This window comes from Vipera berus (assembly GCF_964194415.1).
Source record: "Vipera berus genome assembly, chromosome: 7".
NCBI lineage: Eukaryota > Metazoa > Chordata > Lepidosauria > Squamata > Viperidae > Vipera > Vipera berus.
Window position 1 is genome coordinate 11090736 of NC_138209.1, and position 18726 is coordinate 11109461.

The following is an 18726-nucleotide window of genomic DNA, read 5'->3' on the forward strand; positions in this document are numbered from 1 at the left end:
TCGTCTTGCTATGTGAAAAAAAATATTAGTTTTATTATTTTGGTTTTTTAAAAAATACAGCAGTACATTAACTCGACGTTTCCAACAGTGGAAGAAATAGCTGTAAGCAACATAGTGCCATCATTTCCACTTCCTTGATCTTCAAAGAACATGACCTTCATGGGGATTATGGGAGTAGAAGTCCAACACATCTGGAGAATGTTAGAGGAAAGTGGGCAAAAGGTTCATGCTGTAATGGAGAATGATCCAGACTTTAGTAAATGGGACGTGCAACAAACAGCATTTTACAATTAAGTGCTTTCTTTCAACTGTCTACACTTCCAGCTTCCATTCCTTTCTGCCTACCTTCCCTAATTGACATTCAGCACATGTGAGTGAGCCAGTCCTAATTGCCAAGGAGATGGAGCGAGGGCATAGCAATGCATTTTGGTGCCCCAACTCTTAACTTACATACTATTTGGTGCCCCAACTCTTAACTTACATACGGCGCGATCTCAAAACCTACCTTTTCGAACAAGCTGGCCTGGCCTGATGGGATGGGGTTGGGTTTTATTAATCTGTTTTAATCTATTTTTTAATGTGTTTTAACTTATTCATGGGCATTTGTTTAATCGTTTTTTATTTTTGTATCTTGTTTTTAATATGTATTGCCCTGTTCACCGCCCTGAGTCCTTCGGGAGAAGGGCGGTATACAAATAAAATTAATAATAATAATAATAATAACTGGATCAGGCCTAGCAGTGACTGGTGAGGAAAGAGACCTCGGGGCCATTGTAAACAGTTCAATGAAGGTCTTAACAGAGTGTGCATCTGCTATAAAAAAAGAACCACCAGCATGTTAGAGATAATAAGAAATGACACGGAAAATAGAGATGTCCATAATGTTATGCCCTTATACTGTGAATATCAATATTGTAACCGCAATCTGGAAAATTGGGTGCAGTTCTGGTTACTGCACCTTAAAAGGAATATAGTGGAGCTAAAGAAGCTTCAGAAGAAGGCAATTAAGATGACCAAGGAGCCGGAGCATCTTCCCTATGAGGAAAGACTGACATTTGGGGATGTTATGGTGTGGAAAGAATGCGTATGAGGTGGAACATGATTGAAGCATTGTGGTACCTTGGTATTCAACTGCTTTGAAACTCACTGAACTTGGTACTCAATGCATTTTGATGTGAAAATTTTGTCCCTCCGTCATCATTTGTTTGGTACTCAATGTACAGGTTAGAATTTCATTGAGGGCTGCATCAGCATTGCGGTTGCCCTCAGGGGGCTGGGTGGGTATGGCCAGTGTGGGTGTGGCCTACTGGGTGGGCGTGGCTAGAGTGCGTATGGCCTACTGGGTGGGCATGGCCAGCTCTACATCGTTCGCATCAAGGGTGCCTATGGAGGCCTGGGCAGGAGTGGGACAGATCTGAGGGTCTCTGGCAGAAGGAGGGTCTCTGGGCCAGGGCCAAGGCAGTGGGGGCCATTCCCTCACTGTTTCCAGGATGGCTTCGTGGGCCACATGAAACCACTTCGCGGGCCAGATCCAGCCCCTGGGCCTTGTGTTTGACATGTCTGGGTTAGAACATAATGGTGTTGGCTGACTTGTGACTCACTACCTTATTCCTTATGGGAAACATTTGTTTGGTGCTCATCACTTTTGGTACTTATTGTGCTTCCTGGAACCAATTAACGATGAGTATCGAGGTTCCTCTATACACAAAATGATACATAGTATGGATAAAGCTCTTTTTCCCATCATATTTAGCGTATGATGAGAATATGACAGAAGAGAAGTAGACATATATACACAGTCCACGTAATTATAAATAAAAGTTCTATGGGAGGGATTGCAGTGGCCTCATAACTGGATGTCCAATTCAGCTATCCAGGCAATCACCTCTGGCATTGCTTCGTACAGATCTTCAGAGAACACAACACAAGATTGGGCAATCTTGCACAATATGATCAATAGGTTTGCGTATAAGCACCACAATTGCAACAAGAGGAATCTTTCCATCCCCACTGATACAGGGCAGAGGCATTTCTTCCAGTATCACATCTAATTCTGTTCAATTTTGACCAGACAAAGTGAGGGAGTTCAAAACCAGGTGGTTTGGCAGAGGGATCACTAATGAGGGATCACAAAAAGATACCTTGGACCATTCCTCTCTCCAGGCACTCTTGGGGTTAAACAGATGTTAAGTGAATAGCTGTTTTCTATGCTGGTCTATTGGATTTCTATCTTGTGATGGGCTGTGCATTATCCTGGTGAACAGGGAGGGCCTAGTTGTTCAGCATCCTTGACCATAGCTGAATGAGAGCTTGTTGTCTTCTACTGTGGGGACATATGATACTGCTAGGGTGTCGAGCCAGGACTCACCTGGGGGGTGGAGGATGCCGGGTGTCGGGACGTGACACAAAGGGAGGTGTTTGGGAGGGACAGTCTTTAAGTAAGGGATGGGCGGATGTGGGTGCGGTCGGGTGGGCCGTGGGCGTGTACGTGCAACATGTATTTAACAGCGTTGGGTGCGGGTAGCAGCCAACGCTGGCTTTCTCTCAAGCCTCGTCCGGAGAGCAGGAAAAACAAGCAACCGAGACGAGTGCCGAGTTCTCAGGATAAAAAATAAAAGCGAAAAGCGAAAAAAGCGGGCCCGCTGCGAAAAGCGTTCGCAGTCCCAAAGGTGGGGGATTTGGTCTACCTGTCCACCAAGTATCTACGTACCCAAGTCCCCTGTAAGAAGCTAGGGCCCAGATACATCGGGCCATTCCGGGTGGTACAGGTAATTAACCCCGTAACGGTACGGCTACAACTACCGAAGATCCTAGGTAAACTCCACCCGGTTTTCCACAGTAGCTTGCTGAAGCCTGCCACCACAGCTTCAACAGCAGTAGGGGAGGGAGGGCCTGGGCCCACTCACGGCGAGCATTACGAGGTTCAGGAAGTCCTTGACTCCAGGGTCCATAGGGGGGCTATCCAGTACCTAATTAGGTGGAAGGGGTATCCCTTAGAGGAGGCAACATGGGTGCGGGAAGCTGATGTACATGCCCCTCGGCTGGTGCAGGCGTTCCACCGATTACACCCTGGCAAACCAAGGGGGGGGACGGGTGGAAGCCGCGAGCCGGGTGGACAGCTGCTTACCTCTTATGTCTTCCCCTGCAGGAGGGGCCCTGGTAGGAGGGGCGGCATGTCGCGCCCCGCGGGTTCGACACTCACCGGCACCGCGGGCTCGACTCTCACCGGCACCTTGTCTCTGCGCCCCCGCCTGTCCTACGCCATGCCCCGACGTCCTCGGCGGGGGACGAGCCGCATCTGCACCACAACGGCCGCGGCGGCGACGGCGGCCTTCTGGGAGCTGCGCACCTGCACACGTGCGCGCCGGGTCGGCTGGAGCCTCGGCGGTGCGCGCATGTGCACAACAGCCTGATCTCGTCTTGCTGGTTACGGTGGCCTCGCGGAGCCCTGGTCCCGAACCGGCCGCGGAATTGACTCTCGGCGCGCCGACGGGCTTGTCACACCGGACTGGGCCCTGGAAGCTATTGGAACGGGGGAGCGAAGCCCGAGTCCGAGTCAGCACAGCCAAGACCTCACCGGTTCCATGAAGGAGGGGCAAGCGGCAGAGCGGAGCGGCACTGGAAGAACTGGGGCGGGAGGCGCCAGTTTTGGGGACGGGTGTGGGGGTGGCGTCTGGTGGCGACGGGGCGGAAGTACACGAGGGACTCACCTGGGGGGTGGAGGATGCCGGGTGTCGGGACGTGACACAAAGGGAGGTGTTTGGGAGGGACAGTCTTTAAGTAAGGGATGGGCGGATGTGGGTGCGGTCGGGTGGGCCGTGGGCGTGTACGTGCAACATGTATTTAACAGCGTTGGGTGTGGGTAGCAGCCAACGCTGGCTTTATTCCTTTTGGAGTTTGTTTGATTCTGGTCAATAAGCTGTACCTGAGAACTCGGCACCCGTCTCGGTTGCTTGTTTTTCCTGCTCTCCGGACGAGGCTTGAGATAGGGATGTGGTGGCTCAGTGGGTTATGACGCTGAGCTTGTCAATCAGATGGTTGGCAGTTTGGCGGGTCGAATCCCGAGTGCCGCGTAACAGAGCGAGCGCCTGTTACTCGTCCCAGCTTCTGCCAACCTAGCAGTTCGAAAGCACATAAAAATGCAAGTAGAAAAATAGGGACCACTACGGTGGGAAGGTGACAGCGTTCCGTGTGCCTTTGGCATCTAGTCATGCCAGCCACATGACCACGGAGACGTCCTCGGCAAGCGCTGGCTCTTCGACTTTGAAATGGAGATGAGCACCGGCCCCTAGAGTTGGAAACGACTAGCACGCATGTGCGGGGGAAACTTTACCTTTACTATGATACTGCTAAGTACTAATAACCAGTGTAGTCTATCTTGGGTGCAGCCTGGTCACCTCCTACATGAACCTTAATTATTATTTTTTTCACATGGAAGATGCATTTCTGTGATGAATGTCTGCATCTTGGACAAACAGTAACAAGTGAGGTCGATAGCTAATTCCAATGGCTTTTCTCCAAAGTTTCCCATCCTTGTACACTTAAAATGTCGTACCCAAAGAGAATTCGAACACTTAGCTCTGGACAACAGTCTTACACATTAGTCTGGTTTATTAAATAAGGCTGAGTAAAAACCACATGCTGACACAGTATAAATTACAACCTGCAAACCACAATGCAAATCACAAAGCGCTAAGCCCAAAGCAAACAAGCCCTGTGGGAATCCTGCTGGTCATGAGAATCGAGCATCTATGGAGCAGAACTTTCCAGGAGATCTACTGAGGTCCTAAGAAGCTGGGCGTGAATCCGTCTTTCTTCAAGTGTCCTGCTTCTCTCTGACCAACCTAGCAGAAAATGACAGGGGTTAAACTGGAAAATTACTCATTTTTATTACCCAGCCACCCAATCTCTGCACATAGTAAGTATCTGGAAACCTACCTAGAAAATCCCTAACTGCTTCCTCCTTTTGATATCTCTCTTGAGCTGGCAAAGGCTACAGGGACAACAAAAAGTGACTGTGAGACAGTCTGAGCAGATCGTTCCCTGAGGAGCAAAGAAGAAAAAGAAAAAAAGAGAGAGATAAATCACAATTTGGAGTCCAGTCCTGTATTTTAAACTATGGTTTACAGTAGACAATGAAGACAACCCAAAAGTTGGCTCTGAGCGTATTTCTCTGGATATTTCTGTCTTCCCTGTCATATTCCTAGGTGTGACTGACGCTTGTTTCTCTGGGAAACCCACAAAAGACACAGTCCAGCCTCATTAAACTGGGCAGAATGTAAGACAAAGCAGCAGATATGGGATATAACAGATACTGTACTTTGGAACAGGTTTTGAGTCAACGCGTACCGTAAACATTGCTGAAAGATGGACTGAGCAAGCCGGAACATGCTTGAAAGCTCTGAGATAAGCAAAGTATCACAACAGAAAGCAACATCTAACAAATCTTGGCGGATAGCAGAAAAGCTGAGTAGACCTGGATTAAGTTGGATGAAGATTGGTTGAGGAAGCCCAAATAACATCCCAGAATTCTTGGACATTTAACAGAATAACAGAGTTGGAAGAGACATGGGAGGTCTTCTGGTCCAACCCCCTGCTCAGGCAGGAAACCCTGTACCATTTCAGACAAATAGTTGTCCAGTCTCCTCTTAAAACTTCCAGTGTTGGGACACCCAAAACTTCTGGAGGCAAGCTGTCCCACTGATTAATTGTTCTCACTGTCAGGAAATTTCTCCTTAGTTCAAGGTTACTCCTCTCCTTGATTAGTTTCCATCCATTGCTTCTTGTCCTGCCTTCAGGTGCTTTGGAGAATAGTGTGACACCCCCCCCCCCTTTTTTGTGGCAGCTCCTTAGATTTTGGAAGATTGATATCATGTCACCCTAGTCCTACTTGTCATTTGGATAATTCCCAGTTGAGTTTGCCCCCAGTATTCTCTCAGTTAATTCCTACATGCAGATCATAGCAAATGCGCACCCCACTCAGATCAGCTAGCAAAAATTATTGTTAGATATATGTTTATTAGGCATGAGCAAACATCTCAAAGACTGCGTTAACGTGAGGCAAAATTCAAAAGCAGGGAAAAAGACATGAACTATGAAGCGATTAATAGGTCAAAGTACTTGCTATGTTATCAGATAATAGCTAACAAAACCATAGTTCCAAAGGGAGTGGCCTTTCATTATTCTAGTTTTGATCCTTTGTGTAGCAGTAACAAAACAGAGATGGAAAGTAGGACACCAGGCGATCCCTCCTTCATCCTGCACTTTGTAAAGGAAATAATTTGGTGGGTGTCCAACAAGAAGGAAATAGGAAACCAGTTGCACGTTGCTATCAAAAGAACCCAACAATTTTTCTTAGAAGTACGTGAGATCTCCAGAAGTCAAGCTCAGTTCAAGGGAGATTATATGTTCATATTCCAAAGTGCATGTAAAATATTACATTGGGTGGAGCATGCTGTGCCTACGCCTATGGCAGGAACAATCACCAGTGGCATGACTGTGGCATTTGTACACCTGAAACTAAGAACTTTGAAACCTATAGTGAAATACATAGGTGCCTCTTACAGTGGAACCATTTTGTAGTGTCTCATGGTAGATACACCGTGTTTCCCCCAAAATAAGACCTACCCCCAAAATAAGCTCTAGCTTGATTTTTACACGTGTGCCCAATATATACCTTACCCCCAAATAAGTGCTACTTAAGACCCTGCCCACTCCAATGCACCTGGTTGCACGAGGTGGGACAAGGTGCAAAGGTAAAATCAAGGGGTGGAGCTGCCACACATGCCCTGCACCCACTTACCTTAGGACAGTTGCAGCCAGGCCTCCCACACCCTAAGACCTGCCTTGCCTCGCAAGCCCACTTCTTCTGCACCATTCACCTTCGCTCACGTGCGTCAGCCCTGGCCTCCATTTTGCCACCAAAAGCCTTCAGGAAAGGCCTCTGCAACCAAGAAACAAGCCCTGGATTGATGTGCACGGCACCCCCCCCCCCAGCCTCCATTTCACCGTCAGAGGCTTCAGGAAAGGCCTCTGCAGCCGAGAAACAAGCTTCGGACTGATGCACGTGGTATCCCCCGGCCTCTGTTTTGCTGTCAGAGACCTTTCCTGAAGGCCTTGGACAGTAAAACAGAAGCCGGAGGTGACACACCCAAGTGGCAGTGACCGGCCACAGAAAAAGTGGGCTGGCGAGGTGAGGTAGGTGTCAGGGGAGAGGAGGCCTGGCTGTGGCAGTCCTAAGGTAAGCAGGTAAGAATCCCCTGAAAATAAGACCTGCTGCCTCTTTTGGAGTGTGTGTTTGTGGGGGTTTTTTTTTTTTTTGTGTGTGTGTGTGTGTGTGTGTGTGTAGCCAATAACCGGCTCTTATTTTCGGGGAAACATGGTAGTTAATTTCTAGTGAGGTTGGAGGGCACAGAAAACTGGGACACTTTGTTCTTCAATTCCCTATCTGTGATAGGGACAGTGGAAGGATTTCTAACAAGACATCTGCCCTCTTCTTAATACATCTCTAACCATCCCATTGTAGAGTTGTCCTGTTCTCTAACCACCCATTGAGAAGCCTGGTTGTTTTCTTGCAGATGTTTCGTAAGCCAAACTAGGTAACATCATCAGTGCCTGGGTAATGAAATGTCTACAAGAAAACAACCAAGTTCAGAGAGCACCAAGGACCCCAAATTTCAACCCTGAGCTTCAAATATTTTCCTTTAGTGGTACCAGTGCCCAGGCCATCGTCCTTAGGCTTTAAAGAAATTTGAGCACTAGGCTATCAACCAGTTCTGTCTCTAGCACTTCCCATATGTCAACCGCAGTAACTTTTCCTCACTGTACGTATATAATTTTCATAAAAGTAGCCACAGGAATATTTTACAACCTAGGAACCAAGTGGCACCTTAAAGATAAATAAATGTCTCATTAAGTAAGCTACTATGGATCAAAATACACTTCATTGTATGGACAATGATCTACCCATATATAAGCATGAGTATATTTGTTGAGCTTTAAGATGAAAGTTCATTGCTGTTTATCCTGAGTACCTGACAGTTCTGGTCCCCAAATAACTTTACAGTATATTCCAAATCAACCATTAAAGTAACAATAAAAAAAGAGAAAATGCGTACTGTAATAATTGCATCATTTTTGAAAACAAAACTTCTGGCCATATCCTAAGGATACCCTTGAGCTTTGAAGAATAAATAAACTAAAGTGCAAATTAACAAACTAGGTTCCTGGATGTTATGAGAAAGGGAAACAACATAGTCAGGAAGTGGTAATCCTTTATGGGCTTTTCGCTGAAAGCAGAAAAAAATGAACGTATGATTCATTTTAGTGAATAGAAAGGGAAGAATATGGAAAGAGGGGAGCCACAATGGAAGCTTAGAGAGATTGGATAAAATATAAATGCATTTAGGACTTTTGCAAAAAAACCAAACCCATTAGAAACCTATATATACAAATAGTCCTTGACTTACAGCCACAACTGAACCCAGCATTTCTGTTGCTAAGCAAGGTAGTTGTTAAGTGAGTTTGCCCCATTTTATGACCTTTCTTACCACAGTTGTTAAGACAATCGCTTGCAGTTATTAGCAACACGGTTGTTAAGTGAATTTGGCTTCCTCGTCGACTTTGCTTGTCAGAAGTTTGCAAAAGTTGATAACATGAACCCCAGGACACTTGAACCATCATTAATATAAGCCAGTTGTCAAGTGTCCAAATTTTGATCACTTGACTGTGGAGATATTGCAACGGTCGTAAGTGTGCAAAATGTTCGTAAGTCCCTTTTACAGTGCCGTTGTTAAGTTCAAATGCTCACTAAATGAATGGTTATATGTCAAGGACTACCTCTATTTTTCTTTCTCTGATTTTTCTTTTTTTTCTTTGCTTGTTTATTTATCACTTTTACGTTTAAACTTGTATTGTTTTTACTTTGCAAAAAACACCACCACCTTTTTTTTTTAAAAAAATGAAATTAATTTAAAAAAGGGAAACATCATGACGGTCAATGAATTTACCGGAATCCTGTACAACGTCCGGTAGCGTGTCCTCATGGCCACAGTAGGACCACAGGAACAACATTCATCCATGTCTTTGGCAATTATGCATCCCAAACAACAGTAGCAGAAAGTTCCACACAGACCTAAGGAAGCGATAAAAAAAAGGTTATCTTTATAATCTCGAGTGAAAGGAAAGCTTCTCTGCTTACTCTTAGAACAGAATTCTCCAAGCTGGTGCATTCCAGAAGGGTGAGGACTACGAAATATGTAGACATGGCTAATAGCTCTAAACATGATTTCTCAGAATTATAAGAGTTGACATCCCCACCCTTCCTGAAGACTCAACGTTGGAGAAGTTGTTTAGGAAGGAACAATAGACTTTCATCATAGCCTCACATGAACCAGAAATTTCCAACTGCATTGTGTCACCATTTTCTAAATCAACACAGTGTTCGTGACTTACAGCTCTTGCTTATTAATATATGGAATTATTACTTGTTAGCAAGAGGTAAGTCACACCAATGGGTGTGTTGCTTAAGAATTCCTACGTTGCAATCACCCATGAGAGGTTTTGCAAGCTATCATCCCACAGTTCATCAGCAGGATGGGCCCTGTATCCTTCTTACATGGTGACTGGGGACTTCCGAGAGTTAAGTTCGCACATCTTTGCCAAAGTTGAGAAACACTGAAGAAGATGGATAGATTCAGTTACAGTGGCTATGGGTACATTATTGGAAAGACCAAGCTGGAGACAGTTTACCGTGGAAAAAAATCAATTCATGTGGTTGCTCAAAACTGACACTTGCTTAATGACACACAATTAATCAATTAAACTTATTCTGGCCTTCTGATTCCATCACACATTGACAGGTATTGAATGCAGAAAGTCTTTTTTGCTCACAGTTAAATGAATGTTTAAAGGAAGGGACAATTCAAGAACAAAGCTACAAAAGAAGATAAACCCCATCGCGTAAGAATTCACTCACAGATGTTACAGTCATCGCCGCAGTCACAGAGTTCTGTCTGCCACTCAAAACTCTTTGTGGCACAGTGACGTTGTGGTTGAGTGACAATAGGTGACAACTCCATGGTACGCCTTATGGCAAGATGCTCCAATCTAGCGTGACAAAGTAAACACCCATTAAAGATTTGGCAAAATGCAACTGGACATTTACCATGTCTCTTTCACCCAAATTTTCTGAGTAAACTTAATGACACATAGCTAGGATAGAGATGGCCAACGTGATGCCCCAGGATTGAAAACTGGCCTCTGAGACTTTTACTTGCAGCCTCTCCAGTGTACAAAGTTCGTACAGTGGAGGGCTTAGTCTTAGTGCCTGTTTCCCCCATTTTTTTAGCATCCACATTTAACCATAGATAGAGAGATCATCCATCAGTATGCTATAGAGCGATATGGCTGAACAGATTTACATTCCTAACACATGAAGAGATTCACCATTATTAATTCTTCCTATCACGATTTTAGGAATAGGAGAGAATGCCCCCTTGGTGAACTTGTCAATTATCATGCTTCCTCTCTGTTACTAGAATAATTTGAACTTCATTGACCTACTTCTAGAACTACTCTCCCTGTCACAGGTTCTGTCTTCGATTTGGCTGAGTAAGAAAGAAGACCCAGCTTCTTCATCTCAGTTCCTAATTTTTTTCCAAGTTTCTGCTTTTTTTTTAGAGGTGCTTTCTTTTTTTGTTGTTCCTGTTGAAGAGCACAGGACTGTCTTGTGAAGAACTCGTGGGTCTCTGGAAAATGCAAAAACTGCTTAGCTTTATTGGCAATCTTATGAACTAGACTGACTCATGGAATACACCCAATACTTTCTTGGTCCTACAAGTGGTTCCAAAAGATTGGAAACAGCAGATGAGATTGGCTGCCACTCCAAATCCATTTATGGGGGAATCCTTGATTGTTCTCCATGGATTTCTAGCATTTTCCCAGATGCAGAATGAAAATTACTACGGGTATCTGGTTGCATGACAATTGTTGTTGTTTAGTCGCTAGGTTCTGTCCAACTCTTTGTGACCCAATGGACCACCACCATGCCAGCCCATCCTCCACTGTTTCCCTGAGTCTGCCCAGACCCATGTTCCCCACATTATCTAACCATCTCTTCCTTTCGTGTCCTCTTCTCCTTTTGCCTTCAATTTTTCCCAATATCAGGGTCTTTGCCAAGGATTCCTCTCTTCTCATTTGGTGTCCAAATTATTTGAGCTTCAGCTTCAGCTGCATGATAAGATACTAATGTAATGTAAGCTTTAAAAGTCTTCTGTGTCTTTAAAATACAACTGTATTGTCACTCCTGCTTTGTGAATATTTGAACCCATTGGTCTGAAAGGCCAATGCAAAGTTCCTTCAAAACTGGCTCCAGTCTACTGAATTGGACAACTTTGAGTGTTATAGTCCAAACCATCAGGCAGTCACCAGATTGGGAAAGACTGTTGTCAGTTATTGTAGTTGTGTAGCTCCCGGTTTGCCTCATTTCATTTATTTTGCCATTGGATTTCAATGTGCAAAGTATTGAGTAAGTGTGATTATTACAGGGTATTTGGTCCGTCTCCAGCTAGTGATCACACTGAGTTTCCAGGATGCTGTAGCCAATAGCTGCAGGGGGTAAAATTCTTCTTCCTTGTCAGGAAGAGATGAAGAGTAAGATTTAAAAGAAATATCTAACAGTGGTTTGTTGAGTCACCGCTGGTTAACAGAGAAAAATACCATCTTTCATTTTTTAAGCTATCACTTCCTAGTAAAACTGGGAAAAAGCAGCAGGAATGACATTTTCGTGAAGAGACCTAGAGCTGCTGCATATTTTTTCCTCTTGGGAAGAATGGAATTATTCTCTACCATAATATTTGCCTAGATTGAAAAAAAACCAACAGACGCACTAACTGCATTTAAATACATTTTACTAAATTGCTTTTTGAGGTCAAGACTCTTGAGTGCTGACAACACTCATTCTGAACTTTTGCCTTTCTGACAGCAGATTAACATTTCTGGGCAGTGTGCCTGCTTTACATTTCTTCATTTTTATTTTCAGAATTTCATTAAGCTTTCGGAATAGTTTTGTTCGGGGGTTTTTTCTGCTCACCTTCCTGCTTTTTCCTTCCCGAGACTTACATTTATTACTCTTTATTTAGAAACATCTACTCGTGCAGATGCCTTTTTCTAGTTAGCTTTTCCTGTTGTGGAATTCTAATTATCACTGTTCTGACCTCATTACATTCTTCTTTAAGAGCAGCGCCCTATCTTGAAAGAATTAAACTGTGATGCAAGAAATGTACCCATGGATATCTTGATTGCCCTCTTGCTGATGAAGCAAATGGAGTAAGGAGCTGATAAAGTAGAATATTTGTCGTTCAAGATTGAAATGAAGGATCCTTGGTGATTTCTGAGCTTGGTTGTTTCCTTGTAGACATTTCATTACCAAACTGGGTAACATCATCAGTGCTAGTAAGGAATAGGGTTTGCTCTCAATTTATATTATGAGTTCGGAGTTTCTCCATCATCATTTTTCCAAGATAATACTGGGGAGAAAAATTGTTTGAATATTCCAATGTACCTACACTTCCAGAGTAAGTCCTTCATTAACTTTGAACTCATCTTAACAATGAAATTTTACTCCAAAATTGGTTATCTAATGGACAACCAATTATTTTCTAGTGGATTCATCTTAATTTTTCCCCCCAACATTTATCTCAAAAGCAACCCCAACACTAAATTTTTACTTACACTTCTTAAAAGAAATAAGGCATCAATGTGTTGCAGTGTTTGGTGTCTCATAGTTGTAGTGTATCAAGTATAATTTTTTTAGCTAAAGGAGAATATATATATTAGTAGGTAATTAATACATGAAATGTTACATGGAATTTCTGGAGAAGAAAGGGTGGCCTGAAGGCAGCTCTCTAGAATGCTGGTGAGTAGCTAATTCCTCTCCAGACAATGAAAGGACTTGAGATTACCCATAAGTGCTCCGGACAGTTGCTGCTCTTGAAGAGACCACAAGATAGTGTTTTAATGTTCTGGGAAAAGGGGGAGTAGGCATTTTGCTCAAACCCTGGTTGTGTCAAGAGTGAAAATTTGGCAGCTAAGTGCCTCTCTATTTTCATCTTGCCAATAGAGTAAGGGGCGGGGGAGGTGTTGCTTTCAAATGGGTTAGTTAGAGAAATGAAACCTCTCCAGTTCTACGGAATCTTGCTGAGAGTTGGCAGTCTGGAAAACTTTCAAGGATTTTCTAGTAGGTGTGAAGAAGATAGCAGACAGTTATAACATAACAAAGAGAACTTGTTTACATGAGCTACATGGACACCTGGGGGTTTGGCTGGGAAAGTCACTGTTATATTTATTATTAATTTAATTTATTAATATTTCTATACTGCCCTTCTCCCGAAGGACTCAGGGCGGTGTACAGGGCAAGAATATGCTACGGTCTGATGCCTTGGGATTTTAGAGTTAGTTTTACATTGCTGTAACCATGCTATGTATTCAATAAACAGTAAGCTTTTCAGAAATAAAATGATCCTGGATTTTTATTTGGATACTTCAAGCTGAACTTTGACCAGTTGACATTTTTGAAAGTTTGTGTACTTCCTTTTCTAATAATTTTCAGAAATAGCTTGTTAATTGCTTTTTAGTTATTTGGATCAACACATTTTACAGCATTGGGTGAGTTTCTCTCAATCTATAGCCAAAGAAGTTTTTACTACAAGTTTGAGAACTTTATTTTTTTTAAAATTAACCAGTAAAACGGTGATTAAAAGTTTGATTTTAGAAAGTTACACATGGACTAAAGATCCAGATAAATTGAAATAAGATGTTAGAATTGCTTGAAAAGAATTCTTCCCATGGGAAAATGCTTTTGATTTTAATTCTTTTAAATCAGGGCTGATCTAATATTTTAGATTAGCACTGATCATTGATGATGTTATCTACACTAGTTGGCTAATTGAACATCTGTAAACAAACAACCAAGAGATAATCATGAACCCCACAGTTGAATCCTGAGCTATAGATATTCCTTTCTATTTGTTCTTTCTGTTTGAAGGACTGTCCCACAAAATTAGCACCTGCACAAACATGCTTGCAGTCTTCCATTTGATGATGGGATTTGCATTACATTTCTACTAAAATCATCTTCCATATTTCTAAATCCACACCCATGCATTTAAAATGGCGTATGGAGATTTGATGCAGACTTTGTTTTTGTTGGTCGGGTTTCTTGCTAATGACTTTTTTTTCTTTTCAAAGGATGATGGTTTAATTCCCACCAATTTCAAGAGAGGGTTAAGCAGACACGTATATCATGTTGAAATCAGTGGGAATTAAAGCACTTAATGTCAGTCCCAAAGGTGCTTTTCCAAAAGACGTTTCGCTTCTCATCCAAGAAGCTTCTTCAGTTCTGACTGAATGGTGGAGGATAGAAGGATTTATATTCCTTGCAGGCATCTCTGCTCGTTAGACTGAGAATCTCCATAGACATTTCAGTCATTTGCAGTTATGAAATTATCTTGTTTAAATTTCTGGAAGTTGAGGTGGGATTTTGAGGTGGAAAACATGAGAACTGTACCGTAAATCCTCAAATAAACTTAATGCAATTGAAATAGACTGCTGGGTGAATTCTCTCACATTTTACTTCTCACCCCAGAATTAAAATAGAAAATCCTACACCTCTTCACACACATAATGCAGGCCTGTCTGTTTTGTACCATTAATCGAACTGCTGTGATTGCTGCTTGGAATTCCTCTCCCTGTGTACTGGATGACACCCCCATTCAGCAAACCTCGTCCACCTCTAGTCCAGGGCTTTTCAACCTTTTCACCCATTGTACCACTTTTAGGATATGGCAGCATCCGAGTACTACCAATCGCCTAGCAAGATGTCAAAAACTTGATGACCCCCCCCCAAAAAGGAAAAAAGTGAGGAAGTACAGGTAGTCCTTGACTTACAACAGTTTGCTTAGTGACTGTTTGAAGTTACAATGGCACTGAAAAAAGTGCCCCCCAAGCCACAGCTGAGCAAGACACCTGCCTGCCCGCCTGGCAGCACTCTTCCTCCTATCCGAGGTTTTCATTGTTGTGAGCATTTCTGTTGAAGATTGGCAGCGGGGGTTGGGTGGGGGGGTGTTTGGTTTTTATTCCCCCCGTCTGCTGAGTGGTTGCAGCAGGTTTTGGTCACTTCACATGAGCCTGGGACTCTGTGACCGTCATAAATATGAATCAGTTGCCAAGCATCTGAATGTAAATCACAAGACCCTGGAGATGCTGCAACATTCCAGCTGATTGGCGCTTCTTCTGGCCTCAGCAGAAGTGCCAGGATCAGCGCCAAGCTCCAGCTGGAACCTAGCACTCATCCTGGCACTTTCTCTGAGCCCTGACAGCCCTGCAGCTCCAGCCATCTCTCGCTTAGGCTTGTGCTGTGCTGCCACTGGTTCAGCTCATTCCCCTCCCCTGCTACCACTTTTCTAGGATGGTCACGTACCACCTGCCAGGTGCCAATGTACCACAGGTGGTACCCGTACCTCTGGTTGAAAAGCCCTGCTCTAGACTAAACTATTTTATGAAAGAAGCCCAAGAAAGCCAGCACACAAGTGTTTCAGCCAAGGTTGTTCAACATTTCAGATATCAGGAAGTTAAACCCAATTCACAGGTAAGACAGTGCTGATATATGTTTTGTCCTCGTGCTAACCTCCAGAGCCAGTTATTATTAGAAGTTCAAACACAAGTAGATAAGCTCCAATTTGTGCCTACTCCCTGCCCTCTTGTTCTCAGTGGCAAGATTAAATGGCTCAGCTTCAGATCATGAAGCAGAATTTGGAGGAGGGGTAGTCAGGGTTATGAAGCAAGCATACCGGCTTTTAAATAAATCCCTATTGAATCTGGATCTACCATTCTCTTAAGTGCACCAGGTTCTGAATTAAGAGCCATTATATCATACATCCAATGCTCCCCCATAAAATATCTTTCTGTAGACGTCTACCATATCTTTCAATGTATACGTCAACTTGGCATATGCAGAAACAGAATAGAATAGGATAGAATAGGATAGGAAAAGATAGAATGGGATAGGATAGGATAGGATAGGATAGGATAGGACAGGACAGGACAGGACAGGACTGGAATGGAATGGAATGGAATAGAATAGAATAGAATAGAATAGAATAGAATAGAATAGAATAGAATAGAATAGAATAGAATAGAATAGAATAGAATAGAATAGAATAGAATAGAATAGAAGAATAGAATAGAATAGAATAGAATAGAATAGAATAGAATAGAATAGAATAGAATAGAATAGAATAGAATAGAATAGAATAGAATAGAATAGAATAAATAGAATAGAATAGAATTCTAAGGGACCTTGGAGGTCTTCTAGTCCAGCCCCCCACTCGAGCAGGAGAACCTATACCATTTCAGACAAGTGACTGTCTAGTCTCTTCTTAAAAATCTCCAACGATGGAGCGCCGACGATTTCTGAAATTCTTGGGACATAATTTTGCCAAGAGTATAACTTTACTGATAGATCCATATAGGCATAGAGGAAGCAAAGGCAATTCTAAAGGTTCCCACAGACATCAGCATAGGTAAATTCCCCTCCCGACTCCGCCAAGGATTCCACCCTCTCCCTTCCGTTTCTGTTTCATGCTGTGAGAAGAATTGCAGGTGGTGATAGAATCCGAGTCAGCCTTGACAATATAAGAAAGTTGTAAGACCTTGTTTTTAACATGACTGCATTCAGATATACAATTGTTCTTGTCTCCATAGCAAAGAGTGCAAACGTTTAAATTTGGAAATTTCCATCAGTTGAGTGTATAGACTCTCTGGTATCTTCATAAATATAATTAAACATTCAAAATCACTAAGATAAAATAATTTCATTCACTTTCTAAATTTGGGGCAAATTCATCTTCTGATGCACATTCGGAATACAGAAGATTAAACATACATCTCAACAAAAAAATTGTCTTTGTTAGTGCTGAAGAATTAAACATAATCAGCTCATTCATTTAAGGAGACCATGATTGAAAGCACATAAACACTAGCCTGGAAAAAATACCTCTTAAATATAGTTTACTTCTAAATAAATCTGAGATTATTATAAAGTATCTCAAAACAATTTGATTCAGGATTGTATGTTAATATTTATCAACAGAACAATTTCAAAAGTCTTGAACTAACTTTCTGGTGGATTATTCTATTAGTTTCCCCAACCTATCCTACCTTTTAATTAAACTGCTGTAAATTAAACATTAGTAAAGGTAAAGTTTCCCCCGCACACGCGTGCTAGTCGTTTCCGACTCTAGGGGCCAGTGCTCGTCTCCGTTTCAAAGCCAAAGAGCCAGCGCTTGTCCGAAGACGTCTCTGTGGAGATGTGGCCGGCATGACTAGACGCCAAAGGCACACGGAACGCTGTTACCTTCCCACCGTAGTGGTCCCTATTTTTCTACTTGCATTTTTACGTGCTTTAGAACTGCTAAGTTGGCAGAAGCTGGGACGAGTAACAGGCGCTCACTCTGTTACACGGCACTCGGGATTTGACCCGCTAAACTGCCGACCTTCTGATCGACAAGCTCAGCGTCCTAACCCACTGAGCCACCGCGTCCCTTAATTAAACATTACCTTCTTAGTATTTACCCAAATAAATTTACAACTTTTGGAGTGATCAACTGGGGGGGAAAAAAACCCTTCATACGTACCTTTCTGCTGTATTTATCCCTCAAAGAGAAGTCTCTTTCTCTAAAGACAAGCTAACCAACATGTCACCTGCACATGAAAGAGGAAAAGATCCTTTGATGTGATGCTAAATCATGAAATGCTGCTTATATTTGGGAAGATAATTGATGGTTACTTTAATTGATCTTAACCTGATAATGCACAAAAACAGTCATTAGTCCTGCATGACAAAATAGTAAATTAGATGTTGATTCTCTCTTGCATAATGACAAAAATAGAATGGTGTCACATTCACTACGGTATTACACACCAGCAATAATGTGCTCCTATATTTAGAGACATTTATCCTGCAGTTCTGCTATTGGGAGGCGGAATCTAACTTTAAATTAATTTAATCTGATAAATTTAACATTAAAATACATTGGTACAATTAATCTGTTTTTAAATGTCCTCAAATAAGAATAGAAGTATACAAAACTAAACTGTAATACTCCCTTCCTGAAGAAATATAGTCTACATGTTCTCAGCAGCTGACTTAAAAATATGGGTCAGCTTTGCTATATTGCATCTCTACAGCTCCCTTACTAATGACACGAAAGTCATTAGTAAATGAGGCTTTATTTATTGGACCCGTGCCCTTCCTGGCTGGTTTATGCGGCTCGGGAGGGGACACGAGGCTGGTTCTAGGCGGTTATATCTGCCTCTTTGAGTGAGGGTAGTTTCCCCGCCGTCTTGAAGGAGGCGGTGGTGAGACCTCTCCTCAAGAAGCCTGCCTTGGACCCAGCTGTGTTGAATAACTTTCATCCGGTCTCCAACCTTCGCTTTCTTGCGAAGGTTGTTGAGAGTGTGGTGGCGCATCAGCTCCCTCTGGTTCTGGATGAAGTGGATTATCTAGACCCGCACCAATTGGGTTTCAGGTCGCTCTGGTGAATGATCTCTGGAGGGCTCGGGACAGGGGATATTCCTCTGTCCTAGTCCTATTAGACCTCTCAGTGGCTTTCGATACCATTGACCATGGTATCTTGCTGCGGCGTCTCAGGGGATTGGGAGTGGGAG

The 18726-nt window shown here is 42.9% G+C and overlaps 1 protein-coding gene across 2 annotated transcripts; it reads right to left on the reverse strand.

Moving 5' to 3' along the window:
- Positions 1-4627: 4627 nt before the first annotated feature.
- On the reverse strand, positions 4628-17729 carry LOC308670696 (placenta-specific gene 8 protein-like). Of its 2 annotated transcripts, XM_081332323.1 has the most exons (5): positions 17694-17729; positions 9977-10107; positions 9009-9133; positions 4939-5043; positions 4628-4844 (listed from the first exon to the last, which is right to left on the reverse strand). In XM_081332323.1, the coding sequence occupies exons 2-4, from the start codon at positions 10077-10079 to the stop codon at positions 4939-4941; spliced, it is 333 nt and encodes a 110-aa protein (XP_081188449.1). In that variant the 5' UTR covers positions 10080-10107; positions 17694-17729; the 3' UTR covers positions 4628-4844. The 2 variants fall into 2 exon arrangements, with proteins under 2 accessions (XP_081188449.1, XP_081188448.1); XM_081332322.1 differs by lacking the exon at positions 17694-17729 and having other exon boundaries at positions 9977-10416.
- Between the last annotated feature and the right edge of the window lie 997 nt (positions 17730-18726).